The sequence below is a fragment of the Thunnus thynnus genome, chromosome 16 (assembly GCF_963924715.1).
Source record: "Thunnus thynnus chromosome 16, fThuThy2.1, whole genome shotgun sequence".
Taxonomy (NCBI): Eukaryota; Metazoa; Chordata; class Actinopteri; order Scombriformes; family Scombridae; genus Thunnus; species Thunnus thynnus.
Genome location: NC_089532.1, coordinates 7,987,906 through 8,008,548, shown reverse-complemented (window position 1 = coordinate 8,008,548; position 20,643 = coordinate 7,987,906). Strand labels below are relative to the sequence as shown.

Below are 20,643 nucleotides of genomic sequence, written 5' to 3'. Positions count from 1 at the left end.
TTATTAAGTATAAAATGTGATTTCAAAAATAAAAATGTAAAAGGCTTTTACCCTTACATACTATTAATATTCAGACCATTCACAGTATCACTAATAATAAGCTTTCAGAGAGCAGAGGGAGTGTATTCTTTATGTTTTATGTGTTTATGGAGAAAATAAAACGTTCACAATCACACTATATTATTGTCTGATGTTACCTATAACATACATACATATAACACAGAACATAACAGCCATCATGATTTCAATACATTTTATTGGACTGTGAAGAATGTATAACAATAACATAATAATAACTAATGTTTTTGACTTTTGTTTGTTTGTTTTTTGAAATTTGGCCTGAACAGTAAGTATGGGGTTCAATTTTACTTTTTGTTTTTCCATTTACTAATATGTCTGTCTATCATATTTAATTTCACTATTCATTTGTCTTCTGTTCTAACAATTACTGTTTCAATTTTGTTATTGCTTAAATTAAAGACAACTCTCTTTAATTAAAGACATGTAAGCAATGTGTCAACAAATTTTATTACATTAAAACTCCCTTTTAGTTTCCACACCCAAGCCCAAATAACCCTGGTGACATCATTAGAGTCATTAATAATCCTGATGACATCATAAGAGTTATTTTCTCAGATATCTCCTCCAGAGCCAAATAAGTCATTATAGAGGTATTTTCATGGTGGAGAAGAACTCCTACTGACACGTAAACTGATTATTGTGTGTAAAGTTGGCCAAAAAGATTCTTCATTTGATATTTTGCTAGAATTGAAAAGGAAAAATAAATTTTGGATGGACACAGTATAATTTAAGAGGTAAATAATGGGGAACAGTTGGATAGAGAGCATGATATCAGGGCAAGAAATATGTTTGTTTGTTTTTATATTTAGGAAAGGAGAAAGATCCTATATTATTAAAAGGTGACAAAATAGAGAGAAGATTTAATTCATTTTTAAGAGACATTTGTTTTACTTCAAGACTTTATAATGCTATTCTTCTTATTATTATTATTAGTAGTAGTAGTAGTAGTGGTAGCAGTAGTATAACATTGCATTATAACATGTTTTTCACTGGATCCTCACACTTAATAACTTATTTACTTTGACTGCTCATATAGTTTGTGATAGTTTCTTAAAAGTTTAGTGTAGGTTGTTAGTATGTGTGCGCGTGCGTGTGCGTGTATGTGTATGTGTTGGCTTCGGAACGCGCACATCCTTCTATATACGTCATCAGTGAGGGTGTGCTCGCGCTTCCTCTCCAAGAGTTGTAGTTCAGAGAGCAGATGATCTAAGCGTTAGCTTGTAGTCCTCTGCTTCTGCAGGCTAAACTAGCTGAGTAACTGGCTTCCACTGCTGGATAAATCATCGCTGTTATCCGCTGTCATTTGAGAGGAGTCCGTCATCTGGCGAGGTAGCATAAAATATCATCTTTTACTCTCTTTAGACAACGTGGAGCTAAAACAAACGAGGCGAGCTAACCATCTGAACGTAAATTAACAGTTAGCTGCTGTTAGCTAGCTCTGTAGCCAACTGTGTAACATTACTTAACTAAGATTGTAACTAAATCCTCGTTGATATTCAGCTAAAGTCGGTGTTGCGTCTCTATAACTTGTTGTAATAATATTATAGTTTGGTGACGCTATTTCTAGTCCGCCCAAATGGATTTTGTTGATCACCAGGCGAGGATGGAAACATTTACTATGCTATTACTCAGAGCCTCTGTGTGACAGCTTGTTCACATTTGCTGTTGTAACCACCTAACAAACTAATGAAAGTTATGTCTTCTCTTGTTTTGTCTTAGATCATGGCAGATTTCTCGGTGAGTAAAGAGGATTGTAAATGAATGTATTATTTTACTGATAGCCAGTGGTGACTGTTTTTTTTTATAGAGCACAACTTTCCCTTTCTCTTCTACTTCAGCTGGCAGATGCCTTAGGAGACGACTCCCCGAGCCAGGCTAAAAAAATAGGAAACTCCAACCCGACGGCCCCTGCAGGCAACCCTCCACCTGCTGTGAACCCCGGATGGCCTGGTTCAGCCCCTGGAGCTCCCACCCAGCCCTCCGCTCCGGGTGATTTTGCTGGGGGATCATCTGGCCCAGGGGCACCAGGGCAGTTCCCGTTCCCTTCCGGTCCTGGAGCACCAGGGCAATATCCAGGACCTCCTTCAGCACCTGGTGGGTTTCCTGCTGGCCCTGGGATCCCTGGACAATATCCACCTGCACCAGGGGCTCCAGGGCAGTTCCCCTCCAGCCCAGGAGCTCCTGGGCAGTTCCCTGGGCAGTACCCATCTGAAGGAGCTCCAGGACAGCTACCCGGAGGCCCTGTTTCTTACCCAACCGGACCATTTCCTTCTGGCCCTGGAGCTCCACCTGGGCCTTATCCAAATGTGCCTTTCCCAGGTAGTCAGCCAGGGGGAGGCAATGGCATGTACGGACCAGGTGGTCCAGGTGGTTTCCCCCCTCCAGCTGGCCCTGGTTCCTTCCCTGCATTCCCTTCTGGTGGCTTCCCCCCAATACCCCCTGGATCATGGGGACCACCTGCAGGCGGAGGCTTCCCTCCAGCCCCTTGCCCCTTTGGTCCTGGTCCCGGGCAAGTGGGTCCATACGGTGGGCCTACCGCTCCAGGCATGCTGGTGAGTACCAGAACTGTTTAAAAATGATATTATGTTGCTTGCTTGCTGCATTTCTTGGTGGATGTGTTTTTGCTCTGGTATGCAGTGGATCATCTCTCTTGGTGTGGAAGTCTTTGGGAATCAGGGTGGGAAATTACTACCAGATACCAGCTAAATGTTCTTAATCCTTTGGTTGTGGCTTTAAACATCTTAAAGTCTTAAAACAACAGTCAGGTGTCCATATAAACACTGAAAGAGGTTTTCCTCACTGTACTCATTCCTCCTGTTCATAGTGGTTATTAAAAGATCTCCTTCAAATGTGCTTTCAGTGTAAGTGATGGAGGACAAAATCCACAGTGTGTCCACACAGTCATTTTGTGCAAAAATGCATTTAAAAGTTGATGTGAAGCTTATATGAGGCTTCAGCAGTCTGAGTTAGTCATATCAAGTGGATATCTGCCACATTTACAGTCTTTTTAGTATCAAATTCCCTCTTTGTGTTTCCCTGTTGAGCTGCGGTGGGAGTATAGCAACAAAAAGAGGGACTTTGGCACTAAAAAGACTGTAACGTTGAAAGATATCTGCTTGATCTGACTAATTTGGATATGAACCTTCATATTAACTTCAGATAAACTTTTAAATAAATTTTGGACAGAGGGAGGACTTTGGGTTTTGTCCCCCATCACTTACATTGTAAGTGCATTATGAAGGGATCTTCTAATGTTCAGTATGAACAGGAGGAATGATTACAGCAAGAAAAACATGTTTCAATGTTCATTTGGGCTCCTGACTGTTGTTTTAAGACAGACTTGAAAAGTTGTGAACCTGTCCTTAAAGTAAATCTACACTACCTGCCACTTTAGCAGGTCAGTTACAATTATTATTGTTTACAGATTTCTAACTCCACTCTAATTCACTGTCTATTTTATACTGCAGTTGGTGGACAAAGAAAGTTAGTTTCCTGCATTTCTGGGATTTAATGCAGGATGCTGAATTTTCATTGAGGGCTGTATCTGGAGTATTGTTATCTTGGGCTCTGCTGTGGCGCAAAGCAAAACATATAGCAGAAAAAAAACAAAAAGATCAAAATGTAGTCATCAAAAATCTATTCTTGTCTTTCAGCCCAGATATTATCCACCATATAATTGAAAGCAATGAACTCAACTTTTCAGTCGGACAAGGACATCACTTCCAGAATCAACATGTGGTTTGATTAGTGCCATATAACAGTGTACCGTCAGGGTTTGTGTTCATCTGCCTGCATGATGTAATGTTTTAATTAGGTGCAATGTGCTATAATTTACACTTTAACAAGACAAATATTTTTACTGTATTATTAAGACACTCAATATTAATAATATCATCTGCTAATATCACAGCTTGATTACCATATGTATGTTCATCACTATTTCCACAATGACTTGTCACTTTTGTAAATGTTTACCATTAAAAGGTTTTTGTTTGCTGTCACTTTGCCCTGAAATCAGTTTGTGCAGTTGTTGCCTTTTTTAATTTTTAAAATGTTAAAAAATCTCCAGACTTTACTTTCTTCAGGTTTTTTTCGTGTCATCTGTGTGATCGCTGTGTAGGTGTGTTGAACTAAAACGAAAGAGATGATGACTCAGTGGGGTGTTGGAGCAGGAATGTGGGCATGGTCAAAGTTTTAAGTAATGTTTAACTAAAAATGTCCTCTTTGTAAGCTGTGTAGTTATTACGGTCACACTGTTAGTGATTAAATGTGAACATTTCTGCATCTGCCCCGGGCAAATTATCAACAGGGTAAAAATATTTGCATTTTCTATATTTTGCTTGATAAATACAATAAATTATAAAATATACATAAGGAGAAACTCAATTTCAACACAGTAAACATGTTGTCATGATCTAAAATGTAAATATTTCTTGCAGATGGTGCCGTATGATCTCCCACTTCACGCTGGAATTATGCCGCGACTTTTAATCACAATAGTTGCAGAGCCCGTTCCTGGTGCAGACAGGTAAAGTATGAACGACATTCATTTTCTAATTGTGCAGTCAGTGATGCTTCTGCTTGAAAGAAACATACGTGGATGCCTTTTAGTAACCCTGCATCCATCTTAACCCTCCAGATCACGTCATCTTCAGGAAATGGTTCATACTTTCACTTTATTCACTATTGATAACACGCAGTTGTTGTCAGTGAAAGGAGGCTTTTATTCAGCTAAATAAAACTACATTTTAAAGACACATTAATACTTTATTCATCAGACAGTGAAAGAATGATTAGTTGTTATAGCTGCAGCGCTCCTACTGTTCTTTTTTTTTCTCGCAGGTTCAACGTTGATTTCATCAGAGGTCAAGATGTCGTCTTTCACTTCAACCCTCGATTTCATGAGCAAACTATTGTTAGAAACTCCAACCTTGGAGGATGTTGGGGGCCAGAGGAACGGGAGGGAGGCTTCCCATTCGTTCAGGGCCAACGTTTTGAGGTAAAGAGTTATAGTAGCTGAAGCTGTAGCAAAGACTGGAAAACAAACACGTATAATTGAGTATTTCTATTCCTACACACCTATGAGCCTCCCACACAGATGTTATTGTGCTTACTCAGGAGTGTGTACAGTACAGACTTGACTAACATATTTCTTGTTGTCATTATTATTATTTAGTGTCTTTGGCTTTTTGATTTGAAAGTTAGAGTGAGGGGAATGACATGCAGCAAAGGTCCAAAATTGAATCAGGGATGTGGGATACCTTTATCATCCTTATTAGGACTTCGGTGACCTCACATAATTTCTCGCGTCCCTTCACCCAACTTCAGCCTAATCAGCCAGAATAGGTGAAAACACCTGTGTTGTGAGTGTGCAGGGCCTTAAAGATCAGACGAATGAAACTCGGGCTACGTTCACATCACAGGCCTTAATGCTCAATTCTAATTTTTATTCTTTTTTATATTGATGGTTCACATTCATGTTTGTTAGTGACATGTATCCAGCTCCTAAACTGCTGCACATGCGCATATTTAACTGAATAGTGACCTGCAGTGTACAAAAATAAAAACAATAAAATCATTTGTGTGACAGATACAGATGATGAAGATGATAATGAATATGAGAAGGCAACATGTTTATTTTTACCGGGCTGTGAGGTGCCGACACTAAATGATGAAGACAGGCGTATGTGCAGAGAATTGAGACGTCTAAAAAAAACCAACACATTAATTCTGATCTAACTGTTCTGATAGCGGACATCACGTAGCCAGCGATCAGATATGAATCAGATCTAGGAACACATATGTAAGTTGCCCAGATCTGACATGAAAAAAATCAGATTTGGTTTGTTCACGCTTCGATGAAAAAAATCACATCAGATTTGGGCCACTTCAGCATGTAATGTGAACGTTGTCAGTCAGCTTGATGATTTCTACTTTCTGTGTTGGCAGAAGGAGGAGAGAGAGGGGGTGTGTTCTCTTTCACATGTACAAAGTATCACTCAAGATATTGAAAACGGGTGTAACTCACATTTTATCTTTCATAACATAAACTGTGAGTCAAAGGTAAATGCTGGGACCTCACCACACACATGACGTGAGTCCACAGCTGTAGTTTAAACTGATGTCAGCGCTGCATCATTGAGTTCTTCCATCTTCAACCGGATGTAATTCTATGTCATGAACATTGAAAATGGTCACTGGTCAAATATTATTTTTGCCGTGAAGATGCAACATGCAGGAAAATATGGTGTTCAGCATTTCTTTTTTTAAAGTTAGTCACCTTTTAACAACTACTTATGATCTTCAGTCATTAAAATACACTTCCTGTTGAGGAGAGCAGAATTTATGACTCAGCAGGCTTGTTGTGGCTTGTTGTTGCCTGTATTTACAGTAATAATAATGAGAAGAGCTTTATTTATATAGCACTTTTCAAAACAAGCTAGAAAGTGCTTTCCATAAAATTTAAAAACAATAAAAAGCTGACAATATATAAAATATTGTAATAAAATGATAAAATACCACGAAAGATAATAAAACCAATAGAAAAATCAATAAAAAGCAAGTCTGAAGTGTAAAATAGTGAATATTTTAAAGTGACTTAAAATAAGACAGCGTCCTCAGGCGGGAGCCTGAACAGAAAAGGCCCCGTCACCTTTTTAGTCTTCAGTTTTGACCTACCAGAGGATCTCAGGTTGCCTCCAGGCTCGTAGGGGGTCAGGAGGTCAGCTATAGGTTTACTTGTAACCCTACAGTAAGACATAAGACCTAAAGTAACCTGTGTTTAACATATCAAATCTGTGTCACATTCACATCAAAACCATTGTGACGGAGGGTCACAGACTCAGGTCGGAAAACTTGTGTTAACCTGTTGACATCGTTGTCGGTCTCCCCTGCAGCTGAAGATCCTGGTGGAGGAGGACAGTTTCAAAGTGGCGGTGGACGGCACCCACCTGCTGGAGTACGAGCACAGAGTCGGCGGACTGGAGGAAGTAACCCTGCTGCGAGTGGTCGGAGACGTCGTCCTCTACAGCGCAGCCCCGAGCATGATCTGAATCTCAAAGAGCTACTAAAGCACATGCTGCACGGGAGACCTAGGTCCAAGTTTACCGCTGTATTTGAAATCCTTTCAAATACTTTGATGCGTTTGATGGAATTTGCAATGCACAATAGTCAGGAAAGTGCAGTCTTTGCCCACCTGGCACTTCTTTATTTATCACAGAACAGATGGCACATTAACCCAGGTCTGCACAATATAATCCTCTTCTCTTTTTTTTTTTCCTGCTGGATGATGTCTCATTTTATAACCACTCACAATCCATTATATTTTATGACATAACACTATCTACGTAGTGAATGAGTTAAAAGACATCTAAAACAAATGTTTTAACAAAAATACGAATTTTTACTTAATGATATGATTGTTGAGCAAGTGGAAAAGTGCGATGTGTCCCAAACATTTCATATATTTTCCACTTAGTATGCTGTATTTTGTTTACAGTACCTGTATGTTTATTATAGTTCAAACAAAAGCCTTTATAGTGCATGAAAATGTGATGCTGAAAATCAACTCGGTCTCCTTTCCATCATCTTATTTTAGTTCTTGACAACACTTAAAGGATTCACTAGCCTGTACGCTAATGATGAATTTTCTTAAAATGTATTTATATATATCGACTTAGAGCTTCTCCTGTCTTCAGTATTAATCCTGCTGTGCTCTCAGACTGGAGTGTCGCACGGTGTTTTACTAAATATGATTTCATGTTGAAGTCAAATCTAATAGTAAAAAAAAAGAGAGGCTCAAATTAAAGTGAAATGTTGGAAAGGGGAGAGATGGGGTCTCTGATTTGTTGCCAAAGATAACAGTAGTACAATATTTTCAGATTATGTGCTTATAAATAAAGAGGCAACAAACAACTAATGACTGATAATGTTGGTTGTTTCAGAGTATTGTACACTTCATATGAGCTACCTGCCTGAATACATAATAAACAAGTTCCCCTGTTCCCATTTCTTATTTTACCCAACACTGGAGAAATATAATCCCTGTCAGCAGTCACATTTCCAGGAAATATTACAGTAATAAAATGTCTTTCATTGACTTTACTCTTCTGTTGTACTCTTACAGAGACAAATCCACATGTCTGTGATGAATCAAATTCGAGCCCAGAAATCCTCAGATGACAGTCGCTTGGATGAAAACATAAAATATATTTGTTCATGGCCAAGTCCTTCATAGACGTAGAAACATTTATGAAGCAGTGAGACACTAATCTGATAGGAAATGGCGGAGATCTCCATTACGTCAATACTCCTGCAATAAAATAATAAAAACATTGCTCAAACATGCTTCCTTAAATGTATGTACAGCTTATTTATTGGAGTATTTTAATGGAGTATTTCCATTTTATGTTCTTAATACTTCTGCTGCACTACATTAGAACACATTATATTGTATTTTTACTACACCAGAGGTTTTTAAAGTGGGAGGAGGACCTCTTCAGGGGTGCTCCAAACTGTTTCAAGGCAGGTTCAATGAATGAAAATGGAAAAATGTGACATAAGTTATTGAAAGAGGATCACAGAATAGCCTAAATGTGTGTGATACAGTAGTTTGGGGGAGTCATAAACAAATAAATGCCTTCAGACAGACCATTTTTCTATATGTAGTGTAGTTTGAAGTATGTCAAACAACAATATCAGGTTATCTTCTGCTATCTTTGCTCAATTGTTGAGTATCTATGGGCTCAAATATCATAACCACGACCCTATAGGCATCCAGGGAACTACGCAAATAAACTAAAAGGGGGTGAGGGGTCGCCTTTTTCCATGCTTTATCTAAGAGGAGGCCCAGAGAGTGTCAGACATTGGAAAAAAAATCCCTGAACTCCATTCAATTCAGCGGTGTTGTAGTTCAAAGGTCAGCCTGCAGTTCCGTTTCCTTCCATCAGGGGGCAGCACAACCACAAGCCACCGACTGCGAGCCGAAGGAAGCAAAATCGAAACTCTTCAATGAGTTCACCTTCAGATAAATAGTTTCTCCCCTCCTCATCTTCTTCTTCCTCCTCCTCCGTCTCTGAACACTTTAATTTAGTAGTCTCTACAAAACATGAATGGCTCTCTGCACTCCTCACCCAACGTGGTGGACATCCAGCTGAAGCGAGGACCCGCAGGTAAGAGGAGCGGACGAGTCTTCGGGCGGTTAGCCGAGAGAGAGACGCGCTAGCTGGCTACGTAGCAGCAAAGATCAGCCAACGCTAGTCAAGCTAAAGGCTAATTTGCAATTCAAAAATAAGCAAAACCTCTTCCTATCTTGCGTTGTCGTGTACTTACAAACAGACGAAGATATTTATGGAAGCCAGCTGAGCATTAACAGCTCTTAATTAATCATAAAAAGTATAATTTATCCACTTTAACGCTGTGTTGAAATCTTAAAAAAGAAGTAACGTAACTGCTCGGCCTGTCTGACAGTTTCTGCGCTGGTGATTTAATTTAGCTTCATGAGAGACTAACGGCTGGTTTGCACTTGTTGTTTTTTCTTCGTCTTATGTAACATTTTGTGAACTGATAGTTATCTCTGAATGCTCCTCTGAGCAGCAGTAACACTGTTGGAAAGATTCCTCTTGTACTTTGATCCATTGAGATAAATATCGGGATTGAATCAGCAGCTCCAGGTAAACACTGACATTTGCAACTATTGAATTTTACTCCAAAACTTTCTAGGAAACTGGGCACCTTTTTACTTTTGTAAATCAATATATAACTTCACAAAATGAAAGCTAGATGCTGGAATTCAAATCTTGTTTATTTTTATTAAATTTCATGCCAAATAAGCACTTACATAAATTAAAAATAAGAATATAAATATGATTATCATAGATGAAAATATCACGGTAAACGGTATTATCACGATAATTACGTTTCCTGAAATCCTGCTATTTATTCCAACTCAAGTTCTTTAAGGTCAAGATGAAATGAGAAATGCCTTTTTAAGCCTTCAAGATCACATCCTCAGTCATATTGTGCACCCATTTAATAAATATATGCCAAAAAAACAATTTCTTTGTATTCTTCGATCAAAATCCAATCATGTTTTCTTCCTGTAAATATGGCGTGTGGTTACGTAGGCTTGAACCAACACATTTCAACCAATAATATCATGACATCCACCTATCAGTCAATCTTCAATTATCAGCAGCTCAGAGCTCAGAGTCATTATGACATGCCCACTTTTCAACATTCAAATCAAATTCCTCCCAACGTTATGTCTCACCTGTTTGTCCTGTTTCACTCAGAAATATGTCACGATGCGGAAGTTAGAAACTCTCGAAATGCTGTTTCATCTGGTTAATGTTACATCTCATTACACAAGTATAAGAGAGTGAAAATCTTAGGTTTCAGTTCCTTGACATGGCAGTATGGGGAAAAAAGAAATATTAAAATAGTAAAAGCAATAGAAACAGATGAGAGTATAAACAACAAGAGTATAAAACATATGAGTGTATGTATGTGATGTGTCCTACTCATAATATATGAATAAATATATGTGTATGTACAAATATATGAGCTTATGTACAGACAGGTGACAAATTAAAGGAAAAACAAATCAGATCAGCTTCAACATGTCTTTCTACAAGTCTCTGAGCTCTACTGGAGGGATGAACATCATTCTTCCATATTTTGCAGTGAACCTTCCCTCTAAAGGGGACAAGTGGAGCCAAACCATGCCAGCAAAATGCCCCCCAAAGTTTAACAGAGTCACCAGATCTCCTCACAGACGTGTACCAGGTTTTTCTTTAATTTGTCACCCGTCTGTATGTGTGTGTGACATCAGGCAGGCTGCAGGCCGTCAGTGTCGGTTGTTCATGAGTCTGATGGCCTGGTGGGAAAAAGCTGTTATGCGTTAGTGCTAAATTATAGTTTAAATTACTTCACACCATAATCGCTTTGGATTTTATTCACTGAACTGTGGTCTGACAATAAATTGCAGTTTTGTAAAATCAAAACCAGTTAAATAACGTTCCAAGTTTAAGACAGTTGACTGAAAATTACTTCAAAAGCAGCTCAGCGTCTGTTAGATTCTCGACACACGTTCATGTTTTGGAAATTCATGATTTTTTCCTGATGAAATTGGTCGATTGATATCTGGAGTGCAAGAACTTTCTAGTAAATGTTATCTGCTGGGTGTTAACGGTTAAATACATTTTTAAAAGGTAGAGAAATTTGTAAACACACAGAGAACATAATAAAAGTTATTCTGGGCTCACAGGCCACATGTGGCTAAACAAAATAAAACTGCTGATGGAGGCAGGAGAGCTGCTCTGTGTTCATGGTTTCCACTGAAAACAATGATCATCATGGTAATGAAAATAGTCGCTGGTATTGATACGTCAGCATGTTTCACAGCTGGATGTAATAGAGACCGACAGATACTGGGTTTTTGGGGCCGATAGTGATATTAGGGCGTAAGAAAATCTGATATCGAGATATTTATGTGTGTGTGTGTATAAACACACATTTTTTGCAATGGTCCCTCAAATAACTTCAAAGATATTTTACAGTTTAACAATAAACTTTATTGATATTAGTAAACTTCACTGGGAATTTAATAATTATAAATAACTATAAATTAAAAAAAAAAAAACAAATAGAACAATATATATATAATATATTTATACAGTATATATTAAACTTGAATTAAGAAAAAGGATAAAATATGCATAAAATGCTGCTTTTATAACTTTAAAAAATAAAAATAATATTGGCACATATCAGATAACATACAAACCAATACAGATACATCTGGGATTGGCTGATATCGACCAATATATCAGTCAGGATCTAGTATATAATGGGAATGATGGTTTACAGTCTCTATTCATAACAATAACTGTATATGTCATAGTAAGAAAAAGCTATAAAATGACTGTTTCCATGGATACAGACTCTGACCTCAATCTCTTTGTTTGTTTTTTTCCAGGGATTCAATTAGATGAATAAATAAATGAACAACATTGAAAATTAAATGAAAACCTAACGGTGGTTCAATCTAATTAACGAGTTACTGATTTATTACACTGTTGTTTGCAAATAATGCAGGAAACTCCTCTTTAGAAACTGAATCACAATTAGACACAAGAAGTATTTTGTTGTTGGAAAGTCGAGACTGCTCCAACTTTAATTTATTTCTTGATCAAACATATTATTTACTTCCTCTAGAAAAGTTGTCAATGAAAAACATAAATTGTGGACGGACTTTCTGCTCATCTTTTATCTTGTAGATGGAAAATGCAAAGTGCAAAAAAGAGAAGTAGTTTTGTTTATTAAACAAAATAGTTTTATGTACTTTTGGCAAAGACATAATTTTGTCTCATTGTATATAATTGAAGTGCTATTTTTGTCTTTATGGTTGTTTGTTTGTTTGTGGCCAGAGGTTTGGGGAGGTGAAATGTGTGGACTGCATTGCTTATAATATCTACAGTTTGATTAAATGGGAAATAATAATAAAAATATATTGCAAGAAAATCAAGCTTCCATCTCAAGCCGGTATCTGTTTTTTTGTTTGTTTGTTTTGGTTTTTTTTAGGCTTGGGCTTCAATATAGTCGGGGGCGTGGACCAGCAGTTCGTGGTGAACGACAGCGGCATATATGTGTCCAAAATAAAAGAAGATGGAGCAGCAGGACTGGACGGAAGACTTAAAGAGGGGGACAAGATCCTGGCGGTAATAAATGTTGGCTCATATGAACGATTGTAGGATGCGGCTGAGGGTGTTTTTGATTGTCTATCACTTCTTACCACATGATTTATCCACTGATTGAACCATGAGATAAAAATAATGTCAATTATATTTCCTGTATTGTATTCTTGTCCTTTATATCAGTATCTCAACAAGCAAATTAGGATGAAATCGTGTTTCCATGATACTTGTAGTAGGACTCAACTAATGATCATTTTCATTATCGATAAATCGAAATGTCTTGTTTTGTCCCGACCATCAGTCAATAACCTAAATATATTCAGTTTATGCCATGAAGGACTAAAGAAAACAGAAAATATTCACATTTAAGAAGCTGGAACAAGAGCGTTTTTATCAAAATAGTAACTGATTAATTTTTTGTCAATTGATTAATCAATTAATCGATTAATCGTTGCAGCTCTAATATTTACAGAAGTCTTAGTAACATCTTAAATACAACAATGTGCCTTTACTCTGACTGATAGTCAGTTCCAGCATTTTTAAATGAAAATACTGAATTTTTTTTTTTTCTTTGGGCATTTTTGCCTTTTATTATTTATGGGCAGTGAAGAGGCAGACAGGAAACAAGAGGACACAGAGATGGGTATGACACGCATCAAAGGTCCCTGGCTGAGTCGGCTACCAGAACGCTCCCTGAAACTTTTTTTTTTACCTGAAAAACATGCAGAGAAGGCAACAGGACTTCCTCTTAGTCTGCAAATAGTCCCACAAATCACACTCGCATGAGAGTATCGATGTTTTTAATTAGAAGTGAGGAGCACCGTCTCTAGTGGAAATTACACTCCGACTAATAAATGAGTCGATTTTAAAGGTTTTATTATATTTGGCTTGTTTAGATCAACGGAGTCAAGCTTGAGGATCAGACACACAAATCTGCAGTGGAGCTCTTCAGGACAGCAGGAGAGGACGTGTTGCTCCGTGTTCTGAAAAAGGTAGGAGACATCTTCCATCAGCAGTTTGTATAAAGTTGTTGTTCTTTATATAACTGGTAAATCTGTCCAAAACAGCATTGAAATATAAATAACTGAGTGTTTCATAGAAGCTCAATACTCAGGAACAGCCAGGGCCTTTCTCACGGAAATAGTTTAGCCACCCAAGTACTCTCTGATTGTCTCGCAATATCAGACAATCAGAGATCTCCGCCTACTTAAGTCTGGGGATTTCTAAATGCGCAGTAGTAGCAAACCTACTTTCATTTTGTCAAGGACACGCCTGACTGGAAATTATGCTCTCTTCCTCCCCATTCTCCTCCGTAGTGAACTGCATGTGACCGTCTCGATATGAAGGATTTGTGCGTTAATACAGGGTTTGTTTTTTTTTAAACTCTTTAATTGTTTCCTTCCAGTTTTAACAATAAAACCTGGGAGATTGCCCTCAGTCTTTATGATGCATCTCGTCTCATGATCAGTTTATTCAGTAGATAACGGCCTAAACAATAACCACACTGAATAAAGTGGTTTTTCTTGGCTGTGTGAAATAGCGCCCTTGTTCATGTTTTATTTATTTTTTTAAAAACGTACAAGGGGGACCCTCAAAATTCCTGGAATTCCTGTAGTCTTTTGTCACCGTGTTCAGAGCTTCCTGCGATTCTTCCTGCTGGATTTCTTCCATGGTGGCGAATCTTCTCCCTTTCAGTCCCTCAGGCTGACGCTACCTAACCACACCTTACTTTAATGCCGTTGATGGCTTCCAGGTTTTTGTTTGAGGTGAGGTAGTCATGTAATTATATACCGCTAAAGGTTACGGTAAATGTCAAGGCAACATCCAGATCCACTTTATATACCGCCGTAAGTCTGAGCAGCAACATTTCCTCATATAATTGATTCCAGTGAACATCTGATATTTGTTCACGGCTGCTGGAAAAGATAAATTACAGCACTGAGACGGATGCAATGAAAGTTTTTTACTACGCTTTAAAACTGGGCAACGTGTCCGCTGGCCTTCAGTGTTTTTGACCACCAAGTCTTTAAAACTACGCTTCATATATTTTATACACAGAATGTTTTCAGCCTGCTGAATAAAAGAAATATAATCTTTAATGTTCACATAAGCCTACAGATGATGTTAAAGCTTCTTGCGCTTCCTTTGGGTCCGTTAGTGTTTTACCAGCAGTGGAATTTGTCTCAACTTGTATTTCTTCTTTTTGTTTGATGGAGCAAATTCAATTTTTCACAGCAGGTTTGGTGAGTTCAGCCTTTTTAAGCTGCAATAGATTTCACTTTTAAAGCCATACCAGCAGTTTTGTAAGCTTTAGACATTAAAGGAGTTTTCTATTGTCCGAGGCATGTTTCATGTTCTTACAGTAAATACATTTCTTTAAGGAGAGGTTCACCGTTTTTCAATATCTGTCTGAAAGCAACAGTCAACATTTTATTCGCTGTAATCATTCGTCCTGTTCATACCAGCCATTTAAAGATCCCTTCCTAATGTGTTTTCAATGTAACTGACGACATTCATAGCCGTCATTTTGTGCAATAATGTAATTAAAAGTTTATTTGAAGCTAATAAGAAGCTTCAGACGTCCAAATCAAAGATGCACCGATCGAAAACTTTCAGCTGATTGGACACGACCGATGACCGGCTCCGATCAGTCTCAGATTTTTTGCCGGTCAAATTTACACACATGCCGCACCATGGTTCACGTTGCACACACAGCGGCACAGACAGTAACGTCACACACACACACACACACACTAAAACTAAATTATATGAACTGCAGCAGAGACTCACCGTCGACTGATAACGTTACAATACGTCTGCTGCAGTTTTTAACTTGTTTAAACATTAATTTACTGGTTTTATTTACCAGCAACATGTTGCACATCCTCATCACGACCACCGACTGGCAGGGCTGAGTCGGTCCAACCCAAAATATCCTGTATATAACACAAAGTTTACACACCAGGACGTGCTCAGCTGTTTACACTCTGTTTACCTGAAACCAGGTGATTTTACTTGTTAAGGAAAAGTCTGACATTAATGTTTTATTTTAAATCAACTAAGATGTGACTCTGCTGTTAAAACTGCTGCTGTTTTTGTTTATATTATATTTAATTTAACCTCTTTCTCATTATCTGACACACTGACATGAATCCTGCTGTGTGTTTCAATCTGTAGAGAAAAATATAAAATAGCAAATTGGAATTAATACAGCTGATAAATATTATTATAGATATGATGAATAAGTAGAGCAGAGTGAAAATAAACTGCAGCCGTTGAATAAATACTAAAATGAAGTTGATATTTGCTTTAAGTGCTGTAAGTGCTTTTTGATTACACTAAAATGGATAATATTTAGGAAATTACAAAATATTCGAGGTGAAAAATAGGGTGGGAAAGTACTTTGTGGTTCCTACCAGGGTTCATCTGCATCACTGACAAATATTTTATCAGTATTTTACTTCAATGAACTTAAAAAGTTCATCATGTAGTTAGAAAACAAAATATTGTTCATGTTTTATGTTTTATTATGAACATACAATTTAATTTTCCATTAAAGGAAAAGTTACAAAAATGTTTGTGTTTGCTGTCAATTATAGATCATAGAAAGAAAGTCGGAGTCGGCAGGTCAGACATTTAAAAAAACGTTAATCAGAATCGGCCAAGAAAATTGCAATCGGTGCATCTTTAGTCCAAATGAGTAAAGGTAAATAAATCCTTTCAGGCTTTTCACCCTTGTTGAGGTGTGGCTATTGTGAACAGGTGTGAACACTGCTGCCTTTAGATGTGGTCTGATGACACTTAATACAAAGTCGTTCATTTCAAATATACCTCAACCTGTAGATGGTGCAGGCAGCCGGCGACCTTGTCGATGCAACACATTCAGCTGGTTTTACAACAAATAAATCCAACAAAGAAGAAACGTTTAAAGTATCTGTAAGTTGATTTTCATGCAGTCGTGACACAAGCTGAAACCAGTGTCTGAAAATGTATAAAATGTATATTTCGGAGATATGATTTGTAGATAAAACAATCAAAAACACCAGTTTTCTTTTGATTCGTCACTTTCTAGACTGAAAGAGGGTCAAACTCAGCTGGTGACTCCACTCTGTCTCCACTTGTGATTTACACACATTCAACAGGTGCATTTGTACATGTGTAAAATATTCAGTGCAGCTTTAATGTTACCGTTCTTTGTCTTGCAGTCGTCCCATCACATGAACGGACCTACAGGCTCACAACCGGAGTACAAATCTTCGATGTCCGCTCTGGGAGTTCTGGGTGTTTTAGCGGGAGTCGCCGCCCTCTTTGGATTCCTTTACATGCGACACCTTAAGAAGCACTTTTAACCTCGCCGACATCATCTGTATATTATTTTTAAGATCAAAAACTTTGCTTAAGGCCAAAGAAGTGAAGAGGGAACAAACTCTAAAACAGTAGAACCTTTTTTTTTTGTTTTTTTTGTTTTTTTTATTAGTAGGTGTTGGTGTCACTGATGAGTTTCTCCATGTTCATGTGTATTATGTGATTAATGGTAGCTTCTTGACACCCTTCCTATGCAAAAAGGATGCTTTCTCACCACAGAGATCACTTTTTAATAGATATTTTGTGACGGTAAGGAGAAGAAGAAGGATGTACACATGACATTCCTGCTGCTGGGCTGACGTACGCAGAGTTTGTATGCTGAAGATATATTAAATCCTCGGGTCGAGTCAAACCGCCTCGAGCTTCAGGGTCCACTTACAAACTGAAAGACAGTGTTGTGTTCAGTCCTTCGTAGGCCTCTCCGGACCCCCGTCGCTGAATGGCGGATCTGTCCGAGGGGCGACGTGAGAGGAACCCACTGTATTTTCAGTTTCCAAAATTTATGCGACCGGGGTTGATTTTCATTTTGCACTGTCGCACAGATTTACAGGAGGGGCGACTTCCTGCTGTGCTACTTAGACTGAGCTATGGGTGATAAAAATGTATATCGTAACGGACGTCTGAGTGCCTTTTCTATCTATCGCAAGTAATACTGGTGTTTGGTTCTTGTTCCTTATTGTGATCAAAATGAAAATCAATCCGTTATGTCCATAAATGCGTTAAATTTAAGGAGAAGGCTGACAATATATTCTATTTTTTTGTCTTATTGTCAACAAATCCAACGAAAAACTAAGAGTGTGTTAGTCCGTCTCTCCATACGTTGACTTCCCAACTCAAGCCCATTGATTCTTACTGGAAAAGTAACTCTTTAAAGGGACATATCATGCACTTTTCCAGGTCTGTATTTTAAATTTGTTGTGCTACTGGAATATCTTTGCATGATTTACAGTCCAAAAAAACTCCTTATTTAATTCATATTTAGCCTTAACGCAGCCCCTCGGTTAAGCCTCTGTCTGAAACAGGTTGTTTTAGCTCCTGTCTCTTTAAGGTCCCCCTCCTGATAAACCCTATCTGTTCTGATTTGTTAGCTCCCAAAAGCTGTGTCTCGCCTCACTTCAGGCGGCTACGTAAACAAACAGTAGTAGTGAGAATCACTTCTTTTTCTTGTTCTTTACTCAAAATGTCAACTTCTCAAATACATCTGCACATGTTTGAGCTGAAAACGGATCCGAAACATGAGAGTTGACAATGCAAACAACACATGGAAAACCTTAGCAACAACTATAGCAACCAAAGCTACAGATGCCCATAAACTGAAGGCTGTTTATGGGCGAGCTCATGGCAAGGTAAGAAAACCATTGCAAACGAAGTGATCAGGCTTGCAGAGTGCATTTCTACAGACATTCAGGTCAAGTTTGGGAACTTTGACATAGATATCCAACATCATAATAACAGAAAATAACAAAAAGCCTAATATGTCCCCTTTTAAAAACAGGTCACAGATATAGCTACATTTCACAAGGCTCAGTAATTCCCTGAAACAGCTGGCCACTGTAATCTTTAACAAACGCTATTTAAAACGGAGTAAATTGTGCCTTTTGTCGGGGAATATTTTAAGCTGCGGATTTGTTGCTCTAGTGAGTATTTACAGCAGCGAGACGGCATATCCGGGATTGACTCAAAATAAACTACAGCGCTCATGTTCATCAGAAAGAAGAAACATGTCACCCAGTGCAACAGTGTGGCTCGTTTATGTGTTTTTAATAGTTTCTGTACGATAATTGAGGTCTTCACCACAGAAATAAGATATACCAGGCTACGGAAACAGATGATACTTGTTATTGGATCAATTCAGTTGGTTTTGATCTTGTCATGGGATTTGTTGACAATAAGAAAAAAATATAGAATATCACCAGCTTTGTCCCCTTTTTTTTTAAAGCAAAATACACAGTTCAAAATCACTAAGTAGTTTATTATAAGGTGTAATATGGTCACTCAGGGTGAACCATTGAATCTGTACTGTGCAAACAAATTGTTCCGATATATCACGTGATGGTGAGCAGCCCACGTCTTAATGCTCAGTCACAGCTGAAGGCTCTCTGAGAGATGCTGCCATGTTTGTGTTTTGTGTCACAGCCATTTTTTTTTTAAACATTCTCCTAGTTTTCCATCGGGGGCCAGCGCTTGTAATCACACCTTCTGCTAAGTGATACTTGTGGGGGGAGTGAATATGAAAATTGGAGTTTGTTGTTATAGTGGAAAATAATTATTTTTTGTGTAAAGAACCAACAGCTTTATTCTGAGTTTGAGGGTTCAAAGAAATGAGTCGCTGTCAACACCTTAAAAAACGTTTATTTTGCACTAGCCACAATCATGGAACTCCTCCAGAAAAAGGGCCAAAGAGCAGATGAATAAGTGAATTGTGTGTGCTGAGTGTTTTTTTTTTTGTCCACATTTTTCCGTCTGCAGCTCATCTATCATGTAACTGTCTCTGACTGTATGTGGCTCTGTTGTCTGTAAATACATTTCATGTTGCTCTGCTGAGTGGGATTGTGAATATGTGCAGTATGCCAGAAAAATAGACCAGAAGCACTACTAAATTATACAAATACTGTGTGTTTGACAGCCACGCACCTATTAAATTCATGTTGAATTCACCTGTTTCTCTTTCTTTATTTCTTTGTGTTTGTGGCAGAAAATAAGATATTTCAGAAATCTGTTGACTGTTGTGCATTTTAGTGCATGATACTGTAATGTAGCTGAGTCACACTAGGGAAAGAAAAAGAGATTTTAAAGTAAAAATTATGTGATAGTCAAAATTTAGAGGTATTATGTTAAAATATGAAGTCAAAATTTTAAAAAAAGTAAAAAAATCTTAATTTCCCTCCAAATTATGAGGTATTAATTCAAAAGTATGAGCTATCATGACAAAAGTATGATATATTTAGTCAACATTTTGAGATATCAAGTCAAGATATTCTACTTTTTATGTCCATATTAGGAGGTATTACATCACATTTATGAGATATTAAGTCAAAATGATTTGATAGTTGGAGCGTAATTTTGACAGTAAGCGACTGTTGATTTAGTATCTGACTTTTCGACAAAGTAAATATTTAAATTTTTACTTAAGGCAAAGCTAATTCAAATAGCTTAAACCAGGTTTGTCAAGTTAGCTGACAACAACCAGACAAAACTGGATGCTGCCTGTTTAAAATAAAGGCAGATCGATTGACAAAAGCGAGGAAATCAGCATACACTATTAAAGGTACACCATGCAGGATTTTCTTTAAAAAAAAAAACAACTATGTATAGACTCATACAAAAGTAATCCCTCTCAATCATTACTTATGACCTACTAGAAGTGTGTTGCAGTATACAGAGACGCTGCCCCCTGCCTGTATTTTCTTATTATTTTGCTGTGTTCAACAGTTCTGGGCGTCAACCTTTGGGCAGTGGGTGTGTAGCCCCCAGCCAACAACAGCATGCAGGGTGTGAGGTC

At 37.9% G+C, this 20,643-nt stretch overlaps 2 protein-coding genes across 3 annotated transcripts; both read left to right on the top strand.

The window, feature by feature from the left end:
- The first annotated feature begins 1,241 nt into the window (after positions 1-1,241).
- On the top strand, positions 1,242-8,084 carry lgals3a (lectin, galactoside binding soluble 3a). Of its 2 annotated transcripts, XM_067614422.1 has the most exons (6): positions 1,242-1,410; positions 1,801-1,818; positions 1,920-2,633; positions 4,521-4,609; positions 4,924-5,080; positions 6,978-8,084. In XM_067614422.1, exons 2-6 carry the CDS (start codon positions 1,804-1,806, stop codon positions 7,131-7,133), a joined length of 1,131 nt encoding a protein of 376 aa, XP_067470523.1. In that variant the 5' UTR covers positions 1,242-1,410; positions 1,801-1,803; the 3' UTR covers positions 7,134-8,084. The 2 variants fall into 2 exon arrangements, with proteins under 2 accessions (XP_067470523.1, XP_067470524.1); XM_067614423.1 differs by lacking the exons at positions 4,521-4,609; positions 4,924-5,080; positions 6,978-8,084 and adding an exon at positions 3,735-4,082 and having other exon boundaries at positions 1,243-1,410.
- Positions 8,085-9,048: 964 nt separating this feature from the next.
- Positions 9,049-19,798, top strand: synj2bp (synaptojanin 2 binding protein). The gene is made up of 4 exons (XM_067614429.1): positions 9,049-9,251; positions 12,664-12,800; positions 13,673-13,768; positions 16,982-19,798. Exons 1-4 carry the CDS (start codon positions 9,188-9,190, stop codon positions 17,123-17,125), a joined length of 441 nt encoding a protein of 146 aa, XP_067470530.1. The 5' UTR covers positions 9,049-9,187; the 3' UTR covers positions 17,126-19,798.
- Positions 19,799-20,643: the final 845 nt, after the last annotated feature.